Genomic DNA, 19,852 nt, shown 5'->3' on the forward strand with positions numbered 1-19,852 from the left:
TGTACGAAACTTGAGGGTCACTTCGTCGAAAGTTCGTAGGTGGTGTTATAGAGCCATTTTGAGTTCTGAAACCCTCATCAATTGTACATTTTCAATACTTTACTACTGTAAAGTTTTGTGAGTTTTCGATAATTTTTAGACCCTTAAAAAATGTAATTTACTTTGGACAAAAAAGTGGGAATAATAATAATAATAATAATAATAATAATAATGATAACAACAATTAACAATCAAGTAATTCCGAGAAGGTCCTTACACCACTGGTGTTTGGGCCCTAATACTACTACTACTACTACTACTACTACTACTACTACTACTACTACTAATAATAATAATAACAACAATAATAATAATAATAATAATAATAATAATAATATTATTAATAATAATAATAATAATAATAATAATAATAATAATAATAATATTAAATAATACAATTTACTGTTGATATTATAATTAGCATTATAAAGCTTTATTACTATAGTGTAAAAAAAAGTAAATACTACTTGTTGATTCCATATACAGTAAACCCTAAGAAAAACACATTCTAATACCAAACACAGCAAAGGAATTTAAAGCACTAACATAAATTTAGTTTTTCCCCTCTTGTCTAAAACTAAAAGAATATGATGCAAAAAAAATCTCTCCTGGCAGTTTCTTCCTTTTAATTTCCTCCGAAACTGCATATGGCTTTGTTTCACTACAAAAAAAAAAAAGTTGAGTCCCTCGAGACCGTCTCTCAGCAAAGCAAGTCTGCGTATAATGAATTGGATGTGCTGGCGGAGACAGCGGCGGGTACAGAGCTGCACATCAGAAGGGACGGATCCTGCCGAATACCTGCACTACGCCTCAGCAACTCCTGCCTCCTCCAGAGACGACAACCTCTCTAACAACCAGCCACCAAAAAACACAGCCCCAAAATACCAACCTTCACTCTTCACAGAATAATAATGCTGGCAGCTGCAAAACAATAACAATTCTCTGGCCAAAACAAATTCTGGATCACGTTCGCAAACCCAAATGTTTTTATACAGCGCAGCGTAGCATGAAGAGAACTTGCCACAAATTGTTGCTAATTTGAAGTTGGCAGTCATGAACGGCAAACGTTTGAAGCTACAATACTGTAGCTGCTATCTCTCTCCTGAATTTCTGTAAAGTGTAAACAATCAATCAAATGTTAAAAAAACCGGGTACAATGACTTAGCATTATTTCACCATCAAACATTAATTTAATCAAATTACCAAATAATAAAAAAAAACAAGCAATATTACGAATGTATATTAAATACTACTGTATATGAATCTATATTGTATACTGAATATATTATAGTGTTGAATATACTATAGTAAATGTATTTTGAATATAACATAGTGTTTATGACCCATATTATAGTAAGGTGTATTATACTGTATACAGTTGTGTGAAAAGAGTTTGCCCCCTTATTGATTTCTTTGGCACAAGAAAAACACAATGAAGACTTTGGAGGGGCTTAGTCAAAGTCCTGACCTAAATCCAATTGAGATGGGCCAAAATTCCTCCACAGTGCTGTAACACAGTGCTCATTCATTCATTCATTCATTCATTTTCTTTTCGGCTTAGTTCGTTTATTAATCAGGGGTTTGCCACAGTGAAATGAATCGCCAACTTATCCAGCATATGTTTTACGCAGCGAATGCCCTTCCAGCTGCAACCTATCACTGGAAAACACCCATGCACTCTTAGGCAATTTAGCTTACCCAATTTTCCTATAGCGCATGTCTTTGGACTTGTGGGGGAATCCGGAGCATCCGGAGGAAACCCACGTGAACACAAGGAGAACTCCCCACAGAAATGCAAACTGACCCAGCTGAGACTTAAACAAGCAACCTTCTAGCTGTGAGGTGACAGTGCTAACCACTGAGCCACCGTGTCATCTACTATAGTGTTTATGACACATATTATAGTAAAGTGTATTGTACTTTATACAGTGGTGTGAAAAAGTGTGTTTGCCACCTTACTGATTTCTTTGGCACAAGAAAAACTAATTGAAAACTTTAGAGTGGCCTAGTCAAAGTCCTCACCTGAATCCAATTGAGATGCTGAGGCATGGTCTTAAAAAGGTTGTTCATGCTCAAAAACCCTCTTATGTGCCAGATTTACAACAATTATGCAAAGATGAGAGGGCCAAAACTCCTCCACAGCGCTGTAACAGACTCATTGCAAGTTATCAAAAATGCTTGCTGCTAAGGGTGGCAAAACCAGATATTAGGTTTAGAGGGCAAACACTTTTTTACACTGGGCTATGTAGCATTGGATTTTTTTGTTTGCCTTAATAATAAATACCTTTATATACAACTATGTGATGTCTTTATTTGTGTTATCTTTGACTAGTATTTAAATAAGTCTGATGATCCGAAACATTAAAGTGTGACAAACATGAAAAAAAAAAAAAAAAAAGAAATTAGTAAGGGGGCAAATACTTTTTCACACACTGTATATTATAGAATTTACAACACTTTGTTAATGAATGATCCACCATACTGTAGTATCAACTAAAGTGAACTGATAAACTTTAATACTGTAGTATACTTTACTTTTTACTAGGGTAATCTGTGGTGTATTGTAGTATAATATAGCCTATAGTTTTAGAAAATTACAGCATTGGGAAATCTGTTTATATTACTATAGCTGTTGTATAGCAACCTTAGAAACACAACTGATTCATTCTGATTCAGTACTTTACAATACTCTTATTTCATTTGGCTGCCATTTTAAAAAACGAAAGCGAGGCTGTGGTGGGAAGAAACATGGAAGTATAGGATCAGCACTGTAATCATTGCAACAACATGCTGTGGACTACAAACCTCCAGCTGTTGCCGTGATTTCAAAATGCAGAAATGGTGTAAAGATCACTTTAATATCATTCAGTTGAGTTTATTATAAACAATTAAAATCATATTAGGTACCAAACAAAATCACAATCTCTTTAGGAGTAATATGATTAAGTGTCCTTTTAGGCCTCAGCTCATGGCACCAGGTAAACACAGTGGGGATGTTACCCTGCTTTAGCCAATGTAAACTGGTGAGCGATAAAACAACACAGTCCTCTGTAGCGCACCCTCGTGTTGACCGTAATAGTGTTGTCCCGGTACTGAACTTTTAAAAATGTCCATTTCCCGTTAACATTTAAGTACCACTGAGTGTGTTCTTAAACAGCACTGATTTGCCATACTATTCACCAGTGCTCAACAGAAATGACTGGGATTGGCCGTGAAGGTCATCAGTTCATCATTTTTCACCAAGTGCAAACACAGATACACGGACACTGGAGCGTTTTAAATCCGCGAAGATTAGTCGAGTCATCAGTGAATCGCTCGTCTGTGTTTGCACTCGGTAAACATGGGTGAAGTGCAGTGAACTGATGACCTTCAGGCCAATCACAGTAATTACTGTTGAGCATGTGAACACACTGGCAAATCAGCTGTTTAAGAACGCACTCAACAACGCATAAATGTTAGCGGAAAATGGAAGTTTTTCTTAAATTTCAGTACTGATTGGTGCCGAAATTTAGTATCGTGACAAGTCTAATATAGTGAAAGCATCAGTTCATTAACTTGAGTTTGATAAATGGCATCTAAAACGTGTGTTTGGGAAAGAAACATTAGCAAACTAGTACCATTTCCCTTAACTTAGCTGTAAACGAGGTCTGACATCCCTTTTTATTTACACTATCCATTCAGAATGGACCTTCGGGCCACTCGGAAGGCGGTAAAATGATAAATTTGTGTCACTTTCTTTTCGCTAATAAGATATACAGCCAGGTACACATCATATCCTGTGATACTTCCGGGTTTCTTCCCACCACAGCCTCGATTTCGCTTTTAAAATGGCGGCTGCATGAAATCAGTATATAGTATGGTTCAAAACAGTACAGTATTTACTATTAATTACTATAGTATTTTTTGTGCACAGAATAAAAAGAGATAATAAGCTGGAGAAATTAAACATAGTAAACTCAAAAGACTTTGGACATAGATATGAAATACCTAGAGTAATGCTATTTTCATGCTGAATAAAAATAAAGCACAAAGCTTTAATTTTATGCATATGGATTTATTTTTGAAGTGTTATCTGAAGGGATTTCAATCAGTTCTTTTGAATGGAAGTTCCCCAAACCTGTAACCCACAATTTGAAATGCAGAAATCACATATGAAAAAAAGAGTGGATAAATATGGAGCTGACACAAAAAAATAATAGATTCCACAGCGGCTATTTTTGACATTTTCCATTCCGATAATCCACAGTTAATATTAACGGCTCGGCTAAATGGAGTTGCGCAGGACTATAAAACTCATCCAACACCCTGCTGCCACTACAGCTGATTTACACTGCCCCGAGCCCTCATCTGCATATCGTTAAACATCATAATCATTCCCCTTGACGAGGAGGAGGAGACGCCGCCTCGGGACACGTGACCCTTAGCCAATGCAAGGGTTTATAGGAGCCGAACGGAGCAGGACGGTGAGCTCACTGCACACATTACAACTCCCATAAAACACCCTCACTGTTTCACAAACTCACTCAGGGTTGTGCATGCCATAAATAATCAAGCATGATTAAGAGAAATACGTCCCAGTGATCTTTGAATTCACCTCAAGCAAGCCAAAAGAAATAGTTGTTTTTCCGTTGTTTATGCGGTTGTGGAACAATTTGCCCCATGAGATGAGCATGGCACCATCCCTATCTTTCTGTTTTTAAATGTGGTTTATAAATAAATGAACTTGAAAAGAAATAGTTGTTTTATTGTCTTCAGAAAGGACAGATCTCTGCTTCTGGGTCTTGAAGTAACCCCGGCACTAGTGTAGTGTCACTTTGGTGTGAATGTGGGCAAAAACAAAGGGCCCTAGTGGAAGAAAGCAGTGAAAGGAAGCTGTAGAGAGTGCCACAGGAGGACACAGACGCCACTGAACAACACTTGCTTTGTTTCAGCAAAACTCAGGTCCAGTGAGTGGTTCCATCCATCCATCCGTCCGTCCGTCCGTCCGTCCGTCCGTCCGTCCGTCCGTCCGTCCGTCCGTCCGTCCGTCCGTCCGTCCGTCCATCCATCCATCCATCCATCCATCCATCCATCCATCCATCCATCCATCTATCTATCTATCTATCTATCTATCTATCTATCCATCCATCCATCCATCCATCCATCCATCCATCCATATATCTATTGATCTATATATCGACTTTCCATCCATCCATCCATCCATCCATCCATCCATCCATCCATCTATCTATCTATCTATCTATCTATCTATCTATCTATCTATCTATCTATCTATCTATCTATCTATCTATCTACCTTGCCACAGCGGAATGAACTGCCAACTTATCCAGCACATGTTTTACGCAGCGGATGCCCTTCCAGCTGCAACCATCTCTGGGAAACATCCATACACACCCATTCACACACATACACTACGGACAATTTAGCCCACCCTATTCACCTGTACCGCATATCTCCATTCACCCATCCATCCATCCACCCATCCATCCATCCATCCATCCGTCTGACTATGTCTACTTATCTACCTCATCAAGCACAATGATAATGCATATATCTCTGCCTGATTAAAGAAACATCTCTGTCCCATTTTTTGTCTGTCCTGTGCTAAAATGCAGAACAGAGGACTTTTAGTTTCTAACCCCACAATGTCATACCCTTCACGTGTCCCTTATGACAGACGGCCCATAAAACCCTTTCAATAAGTTGTAAAATGGAAATGGTGCCTCCTGTCTTCAATGGGGAAATGGAAGCCTGAACGTGAGAGTTATTCGAAATCTCCATGAGAAAAATGCAGACGACAGGGGATGCGCATCAAATGTTTTTCTTATCCCAGAGCAAAATGTAATGATAATACACAACATTACAATTTATACAATTTAAAATGACATACATTTTTAAAAACACAATTTATATGCAATTTCATTCCCTTCATTCCCGTCTTTTCCTTTTGTATTTTAGTCTGTCTCTCATAACAGTGATTATAGTTTATCCCCAAATGCCTGAACAAACTGAATTCCAGTGTGCTCATTTCCAGGTGAGTTGGGGAAGAGACACAAGCACCCAGCCACACACGCGAGCATAATGACAAAACAATACATCTATTTACAGACAAGCAGAGCGAAACATATCATTTTACCATGCTTCTATCTCTGCAGGGCAAACAAAGCTGCCACATGCTGTACACATGTGAATAAACCATGAACGCTTCCCATATAAACACCAGCAGTACAAACTCAAAGCGCCCGCTGGACTGAAATATGCCGCTTTTAGATTAGAGATCAGTACCTCTGTTTCATTGTCTTATCTATACGCTGCACATGCTGCTGAATTGTAATTTGATATGTGGGTAGATCCTATCGTTTGCTCTCTCTGACCAAATGAACTGGATTTTAATTAACTTTTTAATACAAAAATTATATATTTTTTTCTCTTTCGAAGCTGGGTTCAAACCGAAATCCTGAAATGACTTAGGAGAGACAAAGATTTTCAGATTACAAAAACGACGGAAGAGATAATGAGCAAATGAAATGGCCACCCCTGCCGAGCTCAAAGATAATACACTAAAACACATAATCAGTACCAGACATCTAACAGCACACCGGTTCAAAGGTTTAGATAAGGCCTCTCTTTGTGAAGAACTTCAGAATGTTCTCTCTCACAAGAAAAGTTGACAAATTAATTCATATGAATAATTTTGGCCTTGACTATTTGTATATACATCTTATAAAGTGGGGGAAACAAGTATTGAACACGTCATGTTTTTTTCCTGGGAATAATATTTCTAAAGGAGCTATTGACATGGAATTGAACCAGATTTTGGTAAAAACCCAAACAATACAAACATAAAAATCAAACAAAACAAAAAAATCTAAAAAAATAAGTTGTGTAATAACAATGAAATGACACAAGGTGAAAATACTGAACTGCTGAAATGTATTTAACACTTTATATAAAAGGCTTTTTTTTTGGTGATGGCAGCTTAAAGACACCTCTCCTATGGAGAATAAAGTCACATGCATTGCTCAGGTGTGAGATTTGTAAAAATCATGATGGTTCTGTGGTTCTCGTCTATCAAATCTGGTCTTTAATTTGTATTTTATATTGGATTCAAGTCAGGTGATTGGCTGGGCCATTCTACAGCCTGATTTTCTTTCTCTGAAAGCGTTTGAGAGATTCCTTGGCTGCGTTTTGGATCATTGTCTTGCTGAAATGTCCCCCGGTATCATCTTCATCATCTGCTAATGTAGATGTTGGACTGAAGCAGCTAATATTCATTTACACTGATGAAGGTCAGAGGGTTGCTGAAGAACTACTGAGAGATTTCAGCCGCTGTCTGGGCTTTCACTGCCTTTCTACACCTTCATTTCTTCATGTGTTTAATACTTTTCCCCTGTGTCATTTCTTTTTATTACACACAACTTCGTTTTTAAACTAGTTAGTTTTGTTTTCTTTGCATATGTGGATTTCTTCGGTTGTTACCAACATCTGGTGAAAATTTTAAGTCAACAGCATCTTTAGAAATATGTTTTCTGAGAAAAATTAAGACTTGTTTAATACTTATTTCTCTCACTGTAAATTGCAGAGCATGGCAAACATTGTGAAACATGATTAGGTAAAGTATAAAATTGAATAAAAAAACCCATTCAATTAAATTTCAATTTGTTCAGAATATTTATTTATTTATAATTAAACGGGGTGTACAGTGCTCAACATAAACGAGTACACCCCATTTTGAAAAGGAATATTTTTATCCATTTCTCAGTGAATATAGGTCATATATTTTGGTGCATTTGAACAAAACAGATTTATTAAACAGATATATTTATCAAAATATTATTTTAGCCATCCAACATCTTCAGAAATAGAAAGATAATACATTTAAATTAATGTGAAATATTGGAGACTACAACAAAATTTGATGCACTTTTTTTAAATTTAATATTTTTCCCTACATATAAATTTGGGTGCACTAATTGTGGACCGTTCTCATAAATTATTTTGTTAGATAAGCTCCAGATTTGGCTTTAGTACTGACTAATCTAATGTATATGCACAAATATAATATTGTAAAGCTTCCTATAGAAAATATTAATCTAAATGTGATTTTGTGAGGGGTGTAATCCTATTTGTTGAGCACTGTATATATTATGTAATACGGTGTGACAAAAGTATCATATGCAGTGAATATGTAAAAAAAAATGGTCAAACCACATGAAGTTTTGCTCATCTGAGCTTGTGTCTTTGATATCTAAAAACAGCTACTGTAGCTTATACTTAGCATGTAAACTGCCACATGGCAATGATAATTTTTAGGAATTAATTAGCAGGATGTGTAAAAAGTGTGAATCCGGCTTCAGCTACTACGCCCCCTACTGCTGGAATCTGCTTCCTGAAATAATCAGACGTGCTCCAACATTAGCCGCATTCAAATCTAATCAGAGGATACCGTAGGTCAGGATACACTAAGTATCCCTCAAGGCATGGAAAACATAAACAAGTTTTATTAATAAAGCAGATGTAATTAAAAATAAATACATAAATGACCGAAGCATGTATTACATAATCTAACCGAAAAAGTCGACCCCCCTGATCGTGAATGTATTATTCGCACACTGCTTATACTTATTTTGTTTCTTTTATTGCTGTTTATGCAAAGCACTTTGAATTACCATTGTGTATTAAATGTGCTATATAAACAAGCTTGCCTTGCCTTTACATTTTATGTAAAAAAATTGTGACTTTAACACACAAACACACACAAAAAACGTGCGCTTACCCGTAACGGAGCTATCCAAGTTGTCCATGCTGGAGCCTGGCGTGTGTTCACTGCCCCTAATTGGCGGCGACATCTCGTATCCTTCATCCTCCTCATCATCGTCATCTTCATCAGGGAGATCGGTCTCGATGTCAGACACCAAGGTGCTAGAGACGTAGCCCACGGGTGGTGCGGGGGCCTGGGGCGGGTAAGGCCCACCCTGCATGTGCCTGTGGAGAATTCCAAAGAAGTCAAACATGAACATACCGTGCTTTTTTATTTGCATAACCAAGCAGGAGCTTCAAGGGTTGTCAGTGGGAGACAAAGGGTGTCAATGAGCGACAAGCCCAGACAAAAGAGAAAGGCGCGGGGTGTGCTGTCTGTCAGGCCAAATTTGGTATTCCTAGAACATTCCTTGTCATCTCTCGGATGAATTGGGACAATTCGGCTAATTCAGCAGCGCCACGGTTTGCATGCTAACACAATGACCTACTAATTGCAGCTTGAAGAGGATACAATGGCAACCACCACAGGCATGTCTTTGCTGGGCTGTCACCCACTAGACAGCTAGGTTTGATGACAGCCCCACTGTGTGTCTATATATATATGTGTGTGTGTATCGGTGTGTGTTTGTGCAGTGGTGCCGCTTAGGATTGGATATAATTATGGGCTCTTCCCTGTCGTCAAAAACGCACTATGAGCAACATACTCATTATGGCGGCAGCGTGACATCTTTCTCCTGACAAGTGGCGGTCGTTCACTTACAGTGCCCAATGTAATAAGTAGGAAGTTGGATTCTCTAGGAAAGACAGGTTGAAGCATGGCTTTAGCATGCCGGGTTTATAAAAAAAGCTTTATGCTGTCTAGAGTTTATGACTAGAAATTGTTTTCACTGCCAATTCAACTATACAATCTTCTTAGAGTGAATAAATTCAAGCTTTTATTAAAAAATGTATAACACAATGCTACAAATAAGTGAAGTTTTACAAGCTAATTTCGAGAGGAGCATGTGATATGATTGATCTCGACTGGACTCTCATCCATAATCAGCAATAATCCAATCAGATTGCTCCAAGCCTACAATAAATAGACAGATTTCGCCTTACTGCTTTTTCTTCATTTTGGAAGAATCCCCCCTTCCACCCCATCTCCTCCTTTTCCTCCTTTTACCAGGGGGAGCTCTCGAAACCTGCCCCATCTCGGACCCCTTTATATGCTAATTGACCAGGCAGGAGCCCTGGGCTCAATTATCTCCGAGCTCAGGGTTCTCTCCAGGGACAACATGCCAAACCTGCTAATACCGTCAAGCAATATCTAAGCTTGAACTCTTGAAAAGCTTTTCCTACGTATATTTTTCATCTTGTTTCTAGTTGAAATATTAACAACAACAAAAAAGTTAATTCAATCAAAATAGGTTAATAAAAAAGCTTTATGCTGTCCTGGGTTTATGACTAGGAATAGTTTTCACTGATAATTCAACTACATTCTTCTTAAAATGATTAAATTCAAGCTTTTATTGAAAACTTATAACACAACGCTACAAATAAAAGTTTTTCCTTTAAAGAGTTTTCATCTTGTTGTCGTCCAAATATCAACAACAAAACCTTCAATCAATCAATCAAAATAAGTTTATAAAAAAGCTTTATGCTGTTTGGGGTTTATGATTAGACATTTTTTCACTGCTAATTCAACTACATTCTTCTTAAAATGATTCAATTCAAGCTTTTAACACAACACTGCAACACTGTTTTTAATCCAAATATTAACAACAACAAAAACCTTAAATCATTCAATCAAAATAATAAAGTAAAAACTATTGTTTTGTCAGTGCCATAGCCCATTGGTTAATGCACTGACATGGTGGGCAGTGCTCCGGGCGTCCCGAGTTAGAATCCCAGCTTGTGGACTTAGTCAACCGACTATCCTGTCAATTAAAGGTTAAAAATGGCAAAAAATAAATTAATAAAAAAGAAATATATACATATTATATTGAAAAATAATAGGTGAAAATCACGTTTTTCCTTAAAACAAGTAAAATAATCTGCCAGTAAGTCAATTAATCTTGTTTTCAGTTTGAAATAAGAATATTCTGTTTACCCAACTGGCAGATAGTTTCACTTATGACTGCTCTACCAAACGGTTGACCATGTTTTGACTGTTTTAAATAATGACTGTTAAAGTCATTTAAAAATATGACTGTTTTAAATAATGGCTTACACACACAGCATTGTTGGTTTACAAAAAAAATCAAACAAACATAATCCTGTTGCACTACTACACTTGATTTTGTTTTACTGTAAAAAAAAAAAGAAAATGTGTTAAATGACAATCTGAAATATTTTACATTTTAAATTTTGTGATTTACTTCATAGTATATGTATTAATTCCGGTACTTTTACCATAAACTAATATATCAGCCATTTGGTAGAGACTGATATTTTAGAAATGATGGGATGTGTTGAAAAAAAAAGTGCATGGAGTGTGTTAACTAGCAACATTAGGAGTTAAGAAAAGCAATCCATAATGTTGTTCATGCTGGGGCAGTTAAAGGGTTAAGAAAAAAATCACTTAATTCGACATTATTTCTGAAAGAAAAAAAAGGCATTATTTATTTGTCTAAAATAAAGCATTTATTTGTCTCTAGTTGAAATAGCCATGAAAATAATTCCCAGTCATAACCCCTAGACAGCATAAAGCTTTTATATATAAATGTTATGAAGTAGTTAAATAAATTAAATAAAAACGTTTCCCCTATTTTATGGCATGCTGGACCAAATCTTTAACTTAATCTTACCAAGTCTGTTTCGCCATGTCCAACTGATAAGCACGGGTCAGCTCATCTAGGTGGGCTTGGAGCATGGGCTGCATTTCTTCACGTGGAGATGGGCTCAGTGTGGCTGTGGACTGTTTGCCAAAGGAAACTGCTGCAGGAGAAGAAGCCACGCCCCTTATGGGAGGAGTGGGCACCCGCTCTTCCTCTTCCTCCAGCTCATCCTCTAAACCCTGATGGAGGTATGTCTGCACTGGCAATGGTGGGCCCCAACCATCACTATCATATCTAGAACAAATGAGCATAGAAACAAAATCAAAACGGTCCTAAGACAAATCCTTGAGGCACCCCCGACCAGTTGTGTGTTTATTAAGAGAAAAAATGATTAGAAAATTTCAGTCTACACAACATTAATGGATATTATGAGTCTCAAGTTTATAAACACAATAGTAACTATGTAAGTTTTGTGTTATATACAATAGGGAATTACCCATGTACGAATACAGGCTGATCTGGCAGAACGACTGTGTTTTTCCCCCCTTTTTTATTTCCCAGAACTGTGCTTATACATGCTGAAATAATGCATGTCATAAAGCCAACGTTCATTAAAGGAATTTGTCAGTGCACATCCCGTAGGACATAACAGTTTTAATCTGAAGCCATTAAAGACAGTGGTGAGATTTACAACGCAGAAGACTACTCATTTGCCAGAGAGCCTATTAAGCCGGATGACTCTCCGAGATGGAAATTAACAGGGCTGAAAGGCAAGCACACCTCTCAGGCAGGATGTTTAATTTGTATCACCACCTTGGTGTTTTCGTTTTTAACTGTACAGATGGGCCGACGCTGATGTCAGACTAGAAAGAAGTGCTATCAGAGTTGCAAGTATATTAAAAGTTGCTGAGCGTGAACAGTTTGTCAAACAGGGTTTTAATATTATCACACACTGACAGAAACGCTTTGTCTATTTATAACGGACAACAAATAAATCATTTGGGTGAAAGCGGCTTCATTAAGTCCCGAAGGAATAAATAAATACTATTAGTGGATTTACGGATGGTATTAACTAGCGAGAACGAGGCTTTGAATAATTTCTAAGGCACAGCATGGATGGTTTTACTGTAAACCGTTGCTTTTATCACTTGATGAGATAAATCCAGAGCTTAATTAAATGGATCATCATCTCTAGATATTGTAGATGTGACCACTAAATTGGCAGTATGGATAAGTAAAGCTGAATGAGCGGTTCAGGACCCTACCCTCCTCCATCATGGTGCTCTGAGGCGTAGTGGTCCATCTCTGTGCCTGGAAGAGGGTGGATGGGAGGGGGAGGAAGTGGAACGTTCGCCCAGTTGGAGCCATTCATCTTGGTGGGCTTGACATTTGCTTTGGTCTTCTTCTTCTTTCCACCTTTCCCACCTACAACAGTGAAAGTCATAAGTATTCATTAGAGTTTGAACATAGAATTATGTCACATGCATATTTGGACATTTTGACCCTAAAAATAAAATTTTTACTTCCCGCTTAAAGGGATACTTCACCCAAAAAATGAAAATTCTCTTATAATTCACTGACCAGTGGCTAATTTCAAACCATTGGAACCAATGTTTATAGGTTTCCATGTTGGAAACCTATAACGGAAACCTATAAACATTGACTTCCATAGTGTTGGTTTTTCCAACTATTAATGTCAATGGTTATGGGTTTACAACATTCTTAAAAATGTCAAAATCACAAGTTTGTGACACTAAAAAAAATAATAATTAATAATAATTCCTTATTTTTATATAGCACATTTCTGGACACTCAAAACGCTTGACACATTTTTTGGGGGGAATCTCCTCATTCACCACCAGTGTGCAGCTTCCACCTGGATGACACGACCGCACACCACACACCAGCTGATTGTGGAGAGGAGACAGTGATGAAGCCAATTATGATTTGGTGATGGTTAAGAGGCCATGATGGACAGAGGCCATTGGGCAAGTTTGGCCAGGATGCTGGGGTTAAACCGCTACTCTTTATCGAAAGACATCCTGGGATTTTTAACGAGCACAGAGAGTCAGGACCTCGGTTTAACATCTCATCCAAAAGACAGCACTCACTGAGCAGTATAGAGTCCCCATTAATATACTGGGGCATTAGGACCCACACAGACTGCAGGTTGAGCGCCCCCTGCTGGTTTCCAAAAAAAAAAATTAAACTAGCTCGGAACAAGTCAAGGTTTGAGAAACTGAGGACAGATCTTTCATTTTTTTGGTGAACTATCCCTTTAACATACAGTTGAAATGTTTTTTTTCAGCTGCTTGTTCAAACCACTTATTTATAAGCAGTGATGGGAATAACGATGCCATAAATAAACGGCAAACTTGCAAACTTGAAATATAAGCATTACTTCTCCCTTGTTGAGATGAAAGGCAAGAATGTTTGTGTATGTATCGTGCAACTTATGTCTAGGAAAAAAAGAGTCTCTCAGTGAGTAATTATAATCTAATGTAGCACCTCACGTCGCCGTTATCTCTCACATTGTCACATAATATTTATATTATAGTCATTTGGCAAATTACATTAGTTTTTTAAAGTAATCCCCCATACTGGCCATTTTTGCCAGTTTGCCATGTACGCCTGTTTGATGACTACTATTTGGATGACCTGTATGTTCCTGTTTTGCTCCTGTATTGACCATTGTCTGTCTGTACGACTAATCCTATTAAACTGCACTTGGATCCTTACTTTTGTTGTCCTCGACCCGCTTGCACACGTGACACAATAGTGCTGTTTTTTTTTAATAATAGCCATGTTAATAAGAGCTATTAAATATTTTTCACTTACTTTTCAAGAGCCTTGGGCTTGTGATTTTGTTGTTTATCTTTATAAATCCCTTCTCCAAAGAGTACCGTCACATTACTTACACCTGAAGCACTTTTTATTTGACTTTTGATTTATATATTTCAAAATATGCTATTTTGTGTTCAACAGAAAAATAAACTCAAACTAGTTTGGAACAAGTCAAGGTTTGAGAAAATAATAACAGAATTATGTTTTTTAGTGAACTGTCCCTTTAACATCCAGTTGATTTTTTTTTTCAGCTGCTTGTTCAAACCACTTATTTATAATCAGTGATAGAAATAACGGCGCTATAAATAAACAGCGTTCCTTTTTTCAGTAACGAGTAATCAAATGAATGACTGCTTCCCCTGTTACAACACCGTTACCGTTACTAACAATAAAATGCGCGTTACTATAATTGAGGACGCTGAAGCTTTTTTCATGGAGCAGCGTCTTTCTCAGCCTTAGGACCTACCTTTCTCTGGGGTGTGTGTGTGTGTGTGTGTGTGTGTGTGTGTGACTGTTTGAGGCTGGGGCGGGACACATAACCAACCAAAGATGATAATAGGTGTACATGAACATGGTGTAACAGAACATGATAATTGGCTTAGATAGAGTATTTTCCATCGTTTGCCAATCAGAGGCAGAGTATGACGGGTGTTCACACAAGCATACGTGCAGTCAGTGGCACACACCAGGAGTCAGAACGATGGAAAATCCAACAAGTTCAAGGGTAGCGATTGCAAACTGGAAATATAAGCACTACTTTACCCTCACTGAGGTGAAAGAATGTTTATGTACCGTGCAACTCATGCCTTGGAAATATGTAATCTAATGAAGCACCTCGTGTCGCCGTTATCTCTTACATTGTCCCACAACAACATTAAAACAGTGCAGATTAGTGTACAATGTTTTATATTTATTTTATAGTCATTTGACAAATTAGATTTTTTTAAAGTAACGAAATAGTTACTCTCCCTGGTAATTAGTTACTTTTATAATTATGTAACTCAGTTACTTACTCAGTTACTATTTGTGAGAAGTAACTAGTAACTATAACTAATAACTTTTTTTCAAACATGCCCAACACTGTTTATAATGAGCTGTTAACACAATTATTGAGTTTTTTTTGGTATAACTTAATATTTTAATGTTCAACCAACTTAAATTAGTAAAAAAAACAAACAAACAATTAAGTTAACTTAATTGATTTGTGTTGGGACAACATTAAGGAATTGTGTGGAACCCAGCATTTTTACAGTGTATGCTCGAAATTCTAATGCAATGGCACTGTCAAACGCAATTTCTTGTATTTTACCATGTGAAACTTCTCTGTACACACTCAATTCATAAACCTCTCAAGAGCCAATGTGGCCACAATAGAAATCTCAAGGCTGCCTGGTGAAAGAAGCCGTTTACAGCGTGTCAATAGTCAAAGACTGAAGACTCAAATTACTGAAAAAACCTTTGACCTCCATTCAAGCATCTTGATGAAATTTCTTTGCTCACAAGTTTATAAGTATTCATTTAATGTTCCTTACACTATGAAAACAGAAGTTTTGAAAGAAAAAAAGCTGTTAAACTTGAATTATGTTGCATCAACAATCTCCCTGGACAAACGCTTTGGCACACTTGCCCAAGAAGCAGTCCGCGGGATAGTAATTAATCACTCTTCTGTCAGATTCTAATTAACAAAGCCATCTAAATGTAACGGCCATCAATGCCAGATGAAGACGTTTGGGATGAGGATGTGATGTATATGCGTGTTCTCCGCAGACTACATGCAGAGGCGGCAAGATTCATTACTGTAAATTATTAATGCCGCCGCTGGCAAACTCAACATGACCAGTGCTTTCTCGCGTGTTGCCAGATCCACCCGAGTTTCAAGCCAGGCATAGAATAGCTGAGGCTGATGGAGTCCGACGCACGGCCAAATGCAAACGGGGGGAAAAACCTTCCCTGGCAGCACTTGAGCTGTATGGGATACTATCTGTCATCATCTGCTTCTGTCTGCCAATGGCCTCTAATTGTCCCTGCCGCCTCAAAATGTTCCGATTCAGGCAACCCTGTGGCTTCAAACATCAGGTTGTTATTTAATATAATGCCAGGAGTTTGACAGGGCTATACATTAAATCCAAAAAACTCTTTAGAAAAGCCACGCTGAATCGCATTTAGGGGCTATAAAAAGACCATCTTCCCTGAATCTTAACAGAATATTCCACCAAAAAATGAGTTGTTGCTAACCGATATTACCTTTTTCTTCTGTGAAGAAATTCGACAGGTCAGTGAGTTGACTGAGGCTTCAAATATACACTCATTGGCCACTTTATTAGGTACACCTGTCCGTCTGTTCGTTAACAAATTTCTAATTAGCCAATCACATGGCAGCAGCTCAATGCATTTAGGCATGTAGACATGGTCAAGATGATCGAGCAGTCGGACAGGTGTACCTAATAAAGTGGCCACCGGTGAATGTAGATTTGAGAAGACTATTATTTTTTTGAGTGCACTGTCCCTTTAAGAAAAGAAAAACAAGAGTGTTTGTGAGCATGAAAATAAAAGGATGAGCACCGTAGCTATGCACAGTTCAGAGCAGATTTGTCATACGGAGGCTGACGTTTATGATACTCTCGGCGTTCGCCCTATTAGAGAGCGTTCTCATCGCCGGAAACTTCTCGCTGACGCTGCGCTATTGTTCCGGGAGAGCGAGACGCATTAGGAGACTTGCCGACGGATGGAAGTGTCAAACCAAGATGAATAAAGCAAGCTAGTAATAAAAAAATAACAACAGGCCAGAGGCAGAAGTGGCTGGAGTGGGGGGAAGTAATTGGGTTTCCTAATCGTTCCTCTGGGTGACGCGCGGCATCAGCCAATAAATGGCGAGATGGCATGATCACTCAATCACTCGCTCACTTTCTTTCTCCCTCTGTTTGTCGAGTAGAGGGCATCAATAATGTAAACGAGTCTCCGCTGAGGAGTCGGGCAGCTCCTGAAATTACCAATGGAAGAAGAAAAGAATGGGAGGAAAATGGAGAAGAAGGGTGGCTTGGGGCGCCAGTGACTCGGACTGACAAACTGATTTCTGAAGTAGGCCAGATCACACGAAACTTGGCTTTGTTGCAAAACTTTCACAGCATTAACACATTAGAGTCTGCTCAAGTCGGATCTGTTCTGTCTTGTACAACAAATTACAATCTAATTGTATGGTATGGTGGGAAAAAGGGGGAGTAATAACAGTATTTGACAGTAATTTTCTTTTAATGGGGCAGGGTAAATATTTTCTATGGCAGGAAATGCATGCGTTTCTGATTAGAGCAAGGAAATCTAGGAAGGTTGTGGATCAAAACAAACGCATCAATATTTATCGTTCATGATTATATCATAATTGTAGGTTCAATGATGTGCGAGCTGATATTAAAGAGTATGCTGACTATGTTTTGAAGCCTAAAATGTTGTTAGAATTACCCTATTAGTCAAGTTGTGGAAGTAAAAATGTCATTGTGTGAGTTAGGAGAATTGCAAACGTGATTAAGCAAAACTGAGATTATCATGCACATCTTGTTAGGAAAGAACGGTTCTGTGATCACTAGTAAATCTCCTCCAAGGACCAGAGGGCGCTGTCGCACACAAAATCTCAATGAAACCCGGGAAATTCCTATAGCGTTACTAAATAAACAGAAAATGTAACTAAGTAAACTGTAAACAAATAAATTCTACTAATAATATCGCAGAGGCATTTATTTAGTCTGTTTAGAACAAAGTTCCAAGTTTTCACGTTTTCAGATGTAGCAGCATTTACTACACACAGCCATTGTTCACAGAGACGCTACGCAAACTGCTGTCATTTTCTCAAAACAATTATCTCAATATTATTATTGTCCGTTAAAATAAATTTAGATTTTTGAATGCAGTTCTGCATAGCCTATCAATGAACAACAGCTTCATGTAAAAAATGCTGCTCCACATGAAAGCGCATTCTGGGGTTATAGAACCAGCTTTACTGACACAACCCCCCTAAAACACCTTTGAATAATCGTCCAGTTTTTTAAAGATATATATTTACATTCTATAATATACAAGTAATATCACTTATGCAAGGGTGGTGCTTTTACAAATACTAGCACATGAACATAATAGCTAATGCGATGCAAGAAGTTAATCATTAGCGAGTTAAATTTTGGACATGGTATTAATTAGTTTTGGAAAATATTGCACACACCATAAAAAACACACTTTGCTTTTTTTCACTCTCTATAAACCTTTAAATTGATCAAAAATCTGCCTGATAATCTATAATAGAAGGCTAGATGCTAAAAGTGAGGTGATCCCTCAAATAAAGTGAAACCCTGATAATATTAAGCAAATTCAAAAATCTCAGAATTAACCTTTTGTAAGCCAAACCATACAAAAAGTGCATACAGTTGAAGTCAGAATTATTAGCCCCCCTTGAATTATTAGCCCACCTGTTCATTTTTTCCCCAATTTCTGTTTAAAGGAGAGAAGATTGTTTCAACACATTTCTAATCATAATAGTTTTAACTAGATATTAAAGTTTGAGGACAAACTTTATGGTGGCTTGAAAAGCCGAGTCTGAATTAGCATGTTACTAGCATGAATTAGCAAGTAACTAGCATGATTCTAACATAAATTAGCATGTAACTAGCATGATTCTAGCATGAATTAGCATGTTACTAGCATGTTTCTAGCATGAATTAGCATGATTTTAGCATGAATTAGCATGTTACTAGCATGTTTCTAGCATGAGTTAGCATGTTACTAGCATGTTTCTAGCATGAATTAGCATGTTACTAGCATGATTCTAGCATGAATTAGCATGTTACTAGCATGTTTCTAGCATGAATTAGCATGTTACTAGCAGGTCTTAGCATGATTCTGGCATGAATTAGCATGTTTCTAGCATGAATTAGCATGTTATTAGCATGATTCTAGCATGAATTAGCATGTTACTAGCATGATTCTAGCATGAATTAGCATGTTACTAGCATGATTCTAGCATTAATTAGCATGTTACTAGCATGTTTCTAGCACGAATTGGCATGTTACTAGCATGTTTCTAGCATGAGTTAACATGTTATTAGCATGATTCTAGCATGAATTAGCATGTTTCTAGCATGAATTAGCATGTTATTAGCATGATTCTAGCATGAGTTAGCATGTTACTAGCATGATTCTAGCATGAATTAGCATGTTTCTAGCATGAATTAGCATGTTACTAGCATGATTCTAGCATGAATTAGCATGTTACTAGCATGATTCTAGCATGAATTAGCATGTTATTAGCATGATTCTAGCATGAATTAGCATGTTACTAGCATGATTCTAGCATGAATTAGCATGTTACTAGCATGATTCTAGCATGGATTAGCATGTAACTAGCATGATTCTAGCATGGATTAGCATGTAACTAGCATGATTCTAGCATGAATTAGCATGTTACT

The 19,852-nt window shown here is 37.5% G+C and overlaps 1 protein-coding gene across 12 annotated transcripts in view; it reads right to left on the bottom strand.

The window, feature by feature from the left end:
* The window catches only part of robo2 (roundabout, axon guidance receptor, homolog 2 (Drosophila)), a 687,764-nt gene that overhangs the window by 13,505 nt on the left and 654,407 nt on the right, over positions 1 to 19,852 (bottom strand). For all 12 annotated transcript variants that reach the window (XM_056473160.1, XM_056473157.1, XM_056473158.1 and 9 more), the window contains 3 exons: positions 12,824 to 12,983; positions 11,589 to 11,852; positions 8,816 to 9,024 (listed from right to left, as the gene is read on the bottom strand). In XM_056473160.1, coding sequence (XP_056329135.1) covers positions 8,816 to 9,024; positions 11,589 to 11,852; positions 12,824 to 12,983 — 633 coding nt within the window. The remainder of the gene's footprint in view (positions 1 to 8,815; positions 9,025 to 11,588; positions 11,853 to 12,823; positions 12,984 to 19,852) is intronic.

Source organism: Danio aesculapii, chromosome 15 (genome assembly GCF_903798145.1).
Source record: "Danio aesculapii chromosome 15, fDanAes4.1, whole genome shotgun sequence".
Lineage (NCBI taxonomy): Eukaryota > Metazoa > Chordata > Actinopteri > Cypriniformes > Danionidae > Danio > Danio aesculapii.